Raw genomic sequence first — 8,279 nt, forward strand, 5'->3', positions numbered from 1 at the left:
GTTACTAATATTGGAATTATAAACATATATGTATCTTACATGAGTTCAGCACATGAAAATAATAAGACTAAATATACGTCCTACCTTTATATACCGTGTCTTATCAATCACGTGATTGTCTCTGCGAATTACACCAGAAGAAAAGAAACCAACGTTAGATAAAATTCTATCTCGTCAATATAAAGGCTGCACTGGATCAGTCCTGATAGTTACTCCTGCAGAATGAAGTCCCTTCTCCTCAGCTTAGTGGCGACCACGGTGCTCGGGGTGGTGATGCCTCTTCCCTTCCAGCGAGAAAAAAAACTGGAGCAACTCATACCGCTTGCCCGCAGCCTGGGGGCGACGAAGTTCGCCAACTTCGTTCGCGAGGCCAACCTGACAGCTAACTTCACAAGGAAGGGTACGTCAATGCATGGTTGTGGGCAGGTTCTTACAGAGTGGTTCAGTTGGGATGACCTCTCCATTCTTGCAGCTGACCATTGTAGTTACTTTTGTCAACGCGACGTAGACGATAAAATACTGACAACCATACGGTCTGAATTAGATTTAGGGGATAGGACACTGAGGCAAGAATTAGGAATCCCCATGGACACTAATTGTTAGGATGCCAACCGCCTCCCGAACATCATCTAATGTTTCACTCTGATTCTCATTGTTCACCTCGAATCCCGAATACTGCTTAACACAAATCTTTTTAGCACTTTATATGCTTTAGCAAAGTGCATGCGTCGAGATCTAACGACAAATACAACATTCCTCACGTCCTAAGGCACTTACTTTCAAAAACGAGTACTTATATTTTAGAACGTGCACCAGTATATTTACTTATCCAGTTGGAAACCGGACCGGAATATATTTCTTATCCGTCATTACGCTAAGCGATGACGGCTAAAGAAATTCGTAGCCTCTCGATGACTAGAATCCGATAAGTACGCAGAAAGTTTCATGATCGAAAATCATCTCAATGTAGCTAAAAGTTGATATCAAAGTCGTCGAAAGGGAGCAACACAGAGGTGTACAGAAGCCCTTTGGCAGCATGATATTTGTTTGTTTTTAAATCGAATTTTTTATGAATTATTTATTTACTTTACTTTATTTATGTATTTCCATTATATTTTCGTTATTGAAGTTCTTTCTCGTTATCCAGATTATTCTTCCGTAATTTTCGATTATTTTCGCGTTTTATCAAGTATATTTAAAAAACTCGAAATTTTGTATTATTTCCTTGCTATTTCAATTATTAAATATTTTGCAAATATCGAGAAAAATACGAAATTTCGACTTTTTTAAATAAACTTGAAATAACGAGTAAATAATCGAGATTACGATAAAATATTTGGAGTAGCAACAACGTTTGGAGCTTCAATAGTTTGGCTTAGAGTTGAAAATATAGAAACTGGGCCGAATTTTTAAATAAATAGCTAAGCTTCATTCGATTGATTTAGTGGGCCCACATTTGTAATTAGTTTGCAGGAATATATTGCTATATTGATGGGAAACGTATTTATGAACTATTTAGTTTGACGTGACTTCCACGATAGGTATACACATTCTATGAAGCTGACGTCACTAGCTGATCACTCTTAGTTTTGCAAAAATAGTTACAAAGCAAGAAACGTACTTCAAATAATATGTCGAGAGGTCACACGTTTCCATATTATTAATATGAATATTAATGTTCTGCTGTAGTTTCTGCTGTCAATATACATATAGCCTGATTATAGACATTGACCGTAACACATAGATTCAGAGTGATAAAAAACCTCCCACAAGACTGTATGACGAGAGTGATGACTTCAACTACATTTCACAACTTTAGAGGTACAATGCTGTTTCTCCTAAGATTTTAAAGAGGGTCACGCAACTCTTGCTCAGAAGATGTTTGATCATGGTCTCAGTTTCTCTCTCAAAACGATTTATGCATGTGGATAACATCTGTAAGAAAAATGTCTGATGCAATTCCCTATTTAGGCCATATGTTCCCTGTTGTTGTAAGGTGAACAATTGACTTGTGTTTGCACGTATTTGAGACGGATGCACCGGTGGGGCAGGATTCGCTCACCTTTCTCAAACACCTTGTATCATTTCTATTTGATAGTGATTCGTAACAAATGCGTATGACATAAAGAGAATCGGACACGGGCGATTACTGTGATTACGGAAAGTTGTATGGATGTTTATTTTCTTGGAGAACACAAGCCAGTTAATATGGAAACGTTCGCACCTTGGACAAAAGACTCTGAACAGTTACGTCTTGTTTCAGCCGGGAACTTCACCATGTTCGTGCCAGACAACGCGGCCTTCGAGGGTCTGTCTAAAAACATCACACGCAACAAGACTCTGCTGGCACAGCTCGTCCTCTTCCACTCAGTCAATGGAACCTACAACAGATCTGAGCTGATCCGGAACAAGAAACTAAAGACGCTGTCGGGTGGATTCCTGTACTTTAACCACACTAAGAAAAAGGTAGGCATGAACTGTACTTTAACCACACTAAGAAAAAGGTAGGCATGAACTGTACTTTAACCACACTAAGACCGAGGTAAGGAAGAACGTCAAACGCTGTCGTGTAGATTCCTGTACTTTAACCACACTAAGATAAAGGTAGGCATGAACGACACACACTGTCGCCGAGATTCCTGTACTTCAACCCCACTAAGATAAAGGAAGGCATGAACGACACACACTGTCGCCGAGATTCCTGTACTTTAACCCCACTAAGATAAAGGTAGGCATGAACGACACACACTGTCGCCGAGATTCCTGTACTTTAACCCCACTAAGATAAAGGTAGGCATGAACGACACACACTGTCGCCGAGATTCCTGTACTTTAACCACACTAAGATAAAGGTAGGCATGAACGACACACACTGTCGCCGAGATTCCTGTACTTTAACCCCACTAAGATAAAGGTAGGCATGAACGACACACACTGTCGCCGAGATTCCTGTACTTTAACCCCACTAAGATAAAGGTAGGCATGAACGACACACACTGTCGCCGAGATTCCTGTACTTTAACCCCACTAAGATAAAGGTAGGCATGAACGACACACACTGTCGCCGAGATTCCTGTACTTTAACCCCACTAAGATAAAGGTAGGCATGAACGACACACACTGTCGCCGAGATTCCTGTACTTCAACCACACTAAGATAAAGGTAGGCATGAACGACACACACTGTCGCCGAGATTCCTGTACTTCAACCCCACTAAGATAAAGGTAGGCATGAACGACACACACTGTCGCCGAGATTCCTGTACTTTAACCACACTAAGATAAAGGTAGGCATGAACGACACACACTGTCGCCGAGATTCCTGTACTTTAACCACACTAAGAAAAAGGTAGGCATGAACTGTACTTTAACCCCACTAAGACCGAGGTAAGGAAGAACGTCAAACGCTGTCGTGTAGATTTCTGTACTTTAACCCCACAAAGGGGAAGGTGTACGCTGGTTAGAACACACTCCTGACAAGACTTGAGTTTCAGATAATGCCCATGTCATTAGAGTGCTGTAGATGTCGTCAACGGTGATGTTGCATAACGCCTAGCACGTCTGTCCTTTTATCTTCATGCAGGCAGTGCTTGTGAACAACGTCACTATCACTGGATTCAACAAGCGAGCCTCGAACGGGTTCATCTTCCTTGTGAGCAAGGTCATACTGGAGGGATCAGGACTGGTGAACAAAACTAACAACGCCAAGTCTGGACAAGTTCGCCTTCAAGCATATGTCTTGTGTCGTAATGGCACATGGGGTGTCAACTGTACTATCCATGGCAACGGTACATATGGAAACGGCACATATGGAAACAGCACATTATGCGACAACGGGTTCTCGGGTGTCAACTGTACTCTCCATGGCAACGGTACCCACGGCAATGGTACCAATGGCAACGGCACATTATGCGGCAAAGGGTTCTGGGGTGTCAACTGTACTCTCCATGTAAATGGTACCAATGACTACAGTACAAATGGCAACGGGACATTATGCGGCAAAGGGTTCTGGGGTGTCAACTGTACTCTCCATGTAAACGGTACCCAAGGCAACGGTACCCAAGGCAACGGCACATTATGCGGCAAAGGGCTCTGGGGTGTCATCTGTACTCTCCATGTAAACAGTACCCAAGGCAACGGTACCCAAGGCAATGGCACATTATGCGGCAAAGGGTTCTGGGGTATCAACTGTACTCTCTATGTAAACGGTACCCAAGGCAACGGCACATTATGCGGCAACGGGTTCTCGGGTGTCAACTGTACTCTCCATGTAAACGGTACGCATGGCAATGGTACCCATGGCAACGGCACATTATGCGGCAAAGGGTTCTGGGGTGTCAACTGTACTCTCCATGTAAATGGTACCAATGGCAACAGTACCCATGGAAACGGCACATTATGCGGCAACGGGTTCTGGGGTATCAACTGTACTATCCATGGTAACGGTACCCACGGCAATGGTACCCAAGGCAACGGCACATTATGCGGCAAAGGGTTCTGGGGTGTCAACTGTACTCTCCATGTAAACGGTACCCACGGCAATGGTACCAATGGCAACGGCACATTATGCGGCAAAGGGTTCTGGGGTGTCAACTGTACTCTCCATGTAAATGGTACCAATGACTACAGTACAAATGGCAATGGGACATTATGCGGCAAAGGGTTCTGGGGTGTCAACTGTACTCTCCATGTAAACGGTACCCAAGGCAACGGTACCCAAGGCAACGGCACATTATGCGGCAAAGGGTTCTGGGGTATCAACTGTACTCTCTATGTAAACGGTACCCAAGGCAACGGTACCCAAGGCAATGGCACATTATGCGGCAAAGGGTTCTGGGGTGTCAACTGTACTCTCCATGGCAATGGTACCCAAGGCAACGGCACATTATGCGGCAAAGGGTTCTGGGGTGTCAACTGTACTCTCCATGTAAACGGTAAGCATGGCAATGGTACCCATGGAAACGGCACATTATGCGGCAACGGGTTCTGGGGTATCAACTGTACTATCCATGGCAACGGTACCCATGGTAATGGTACCCATGGAAACGGCACATTATGCGGCAACGGGTTCTGGGGTGTCAATTGTACTATCCATGGCAACGGTACCCATGGCCATGGTACCCATGGAAACGGCACATTATGCCGCAACGGGTTCTGGGGTATCAACTGTACTCTCCATGGGAACGGTACCCATGGCAATGGTACCCAAGGCAATGGCACATTATGCGGCAAAGGGTTCTGGGGTGTCAACTGTACTCTCCATGTAAACGGTACGCATGGCAATGGTACCCATGGAAACGGCACATTATGCGGCAACGGGTTCTGGGGTATCAACTGTACTATCCATGGCAACGGTACCCATGGTAATGGTACCCATGGAAACGGCACATTATGCGGCAACGGGTTCTGGGGTGTCAATTGTACTATCCATGGCAACGGTACCCATGGCAATGGTACCCAAGGCAATGGCACATTATGCGGCAAAGGGTTCTGGGGTGTCAACTGTACTCTCCATGTAAACAGTACGCATGGCAATGGTACCCATGGAAACGGCACATTATGCGGCAAAGGGTTCTGGGGTGTCAACTGTAGTCTCCACGGCAACGGTACACATGGCAATGGTACCCAAGGCAACGGCACATTATGCGGCAACGGGTTCTGGGGTGTCAACTGTACTCTCCATGTAAACGGTACGCATGGCAATGGTACACATGGAAACGGCACATTATGCGGCAACGGGTTCTGGGGTGTCAACTGTAGTCTCCATGGCAACGGTACCATTGGCAATGGTACCCAAGGCAACGGCACATTATGCGGCAAAGGGTTCTGGGGTGTCAACTGTACTCTCCATGTAAACGGTACGCATGGCAATGGTACCCATGGAAACGGCACATTATGCGGCAACGGGTTCTGGGGTATCAACTGTACTATCCATGGCAACGGTACCCATGGTAATGGTACCCATGGAAACGGCACATTATGCGGCAACGGGTTCTGGGGTGTCAATTGTACTATCCATGGCAACGGTACCCACGGCAATGGTACCCATGGAAACGGCACATTATGCGGCAACGGGTTCTGGGGTATCAACTGTACTCTCCATGGGAACGGTACCCATGGCAATGGTACCAAAGGCAATGGTACCCACGGCAACGGCACATTATGTGGCAAAGGGTTCTGGGGTGTCAACTGTTCCCTCCATGTAAACGGTACCCATGGCAATGGTACCCATGGAAACGGCACATTATGCGGCAACGGGTTCTGGGGTGTCAATTGTACTATCCATGGCAACGGTACCCACGGCAATGGTACCCATGGAAACGGCACATTATGCGGCAACGGGTTCTGGGGTATCAACTGTACTCTCCATGGGAACGGTACCCATGGCAATGGTACCAAAGGCAATGGTACCCACGGCAACGGCACATTATGTGGCAACGGGTTCTGGGGTGTCAACTGTTCCCTCCATGTAAACGGTACCCATGGCAATGGTACCCATGGCAACGGAACATTATGCGACAACGGGTTCTGGCGTGTCAACTGTGCTCAACATGGAAACGGTACCCATGGCAACGGTACCCATCCGAACGGCATATTGTGCCCAAACGGGACCTTGGGTATCAACTGCAATCGCCTTGGAAACGGTACCCATGGCAACGGTACCCATGGCAACATGACGCATGGCAGCATCACTCATATTCTAAGTAAGGGCTATGGTCAGTACAGTACCTTGATTGCTGACTTGATGAAATCTGGCGTCTGGAGCGAGCTCGAGAGTAAGTAACACAATTACTTCTTTCAGACATTGTGTCACTGTCTTGAATGGCTTTCTCATCAACATGTACTATAAACCTTGAGTTTTCTCCAGTCCTTGATCCTAGTGAATGAATATGTAATCATTGGCATAAGCCACGTTAATATAACACATTGTTTTTATTGATGATTGTTTATTATCCTTGTGTGGAGATGCGGCCATGTTTAGATACAGTGATGAAACACGTATTCCTGACCTTGTCTCTTCTTGTAGGGCCTCAAGTGACCCTCCTCGCGCCAACCAATGCAGCGTTCAGCAAGCTCCCGACAGCATACAGAAACAATCTGGACAATCACGCCAAATTCCTGGAGAGTACGTGCACCTCTTTATTTGGCATTGCAAAAATCATCTGCACATGACTTGATAATAACTGGATGTTTCTTGCAATGATATTTACCTCCAGCAAAGGTCCAGCTGTATTGAAAGACCAATGACCATATCGTACACAGTGGTGATGTATTTTCAGGTACCATGATGTACCACGTCCTGGACGGCATTCACGCCCCCACCTCTCTGCACCAGAACGACATGCTCACCTCCCTAGAGGGACATCGTATCCACGTCTCCATGCAGGACGGTGAGACTCATATCATAGTAGACACAGGACTGTACACTTGGCAGACGCAACCAGTACACATGGTAGACACAAGTCAGTACACATTGAAGACATAAGCCGGTACACATGGTAGACACAAGGCCAGTACACTTGGCAGACACAACCAGTACACATGGTAGACACAAGTCAGTACACATTGAAGACACAAGTCAGTACACATTGAAGACACAAGGACTGTACACGTCGAAGAAACAAGCCAGTGCACATAGAAGCCACAACTCAGTACACATAGAAGCCACAAGTCAGTACACATAGAAGCCATAGCCAGTACACATTGAAGACACAAGCCAGTACACATTGAAGACACAAGCCAGTATGAGTGCACACTTACTATGACTTACTAAACAAACTTATACCTGTCTCTTCCTGGCGCTCCAACCGTTATGATTTGCTATTGTACAGACTAGAAAATCATTCCGTTGTGAATACATTGCAGGTCACGTTCAGCAGTTCAACCAGGCCAGCATCATGAACGAGATTCACGCCACCAACGGCATCATCTACGTCCTGGACGGCGTCCTTCACCTGCCAAGCAACCCTATTGTGTGATGGAGATGTAGAGGTACCCCTGTACACGTGATGCAATACTACATGATGTAGAATGTTGCAATAAAATGTTACTGCATCGGCTGTATGCTTCCTCCTTGAACTTATTACACATGCCACAACACTTATTGTTTTACACAAACCCCAACACTAAATGTCTGCCACTTCAAATTATTACACGTCACAACGCTCCATGTCTGCTACTTCAAATTATTACACGTCACAACGCTACATGTCTGCTACTTCAAATTGTTACACGTCACAACGCTACATGTCTGCTACTTCAAATTGTTACACGTCACAA

General features: G+C 45.6%; 1 protein-coding gene across 1 annotated transcript; it reads left to right on the plus strand.

Moving 5' to 3' along the window:
• Positions 1–222: 222 nt before the first annotated feature.
• On the plus strand, positions 223–7,978 carry LOC139445985 (neurogenic locus Notch protein-like). The gene is made up of 9 exons (XM_071227245.1): positions 223–400; positions 2,264–2,466; positions 3,583–4,048; positions 4,133–4,616; positions 4,854–5,387; positions 5,457–6,775; positions 7,027–7,125; positions 7,280–7,390; positions 7,866–7,978. Exons 1-9 carry the CDS (start codon positions 223–225, stop codon positions 7,976–7,978), a joined length of 3,507 nt encoding a protein of 1,168 aa, XP_071083346.1.
• Positions 7,979–8,279: the final 301 nt, after the last annotated feature.

The sequence above is a fragment of the Haliotis cracherodii genome, unplaced genomic scaffold (genome assembly GCF_022045235.1).
Source record: "Haliotis cracherodii isolate W230 unplaced genomic scaffold, xgHalCrac1.p SCAF_6, whole genome shotgun sequence".
NCBI lineage: Eukaryota > Metazoa > Mollusca > Gastropoda > Lepetellida > Haliotidae > Haliotis > Haliotis cracherodii.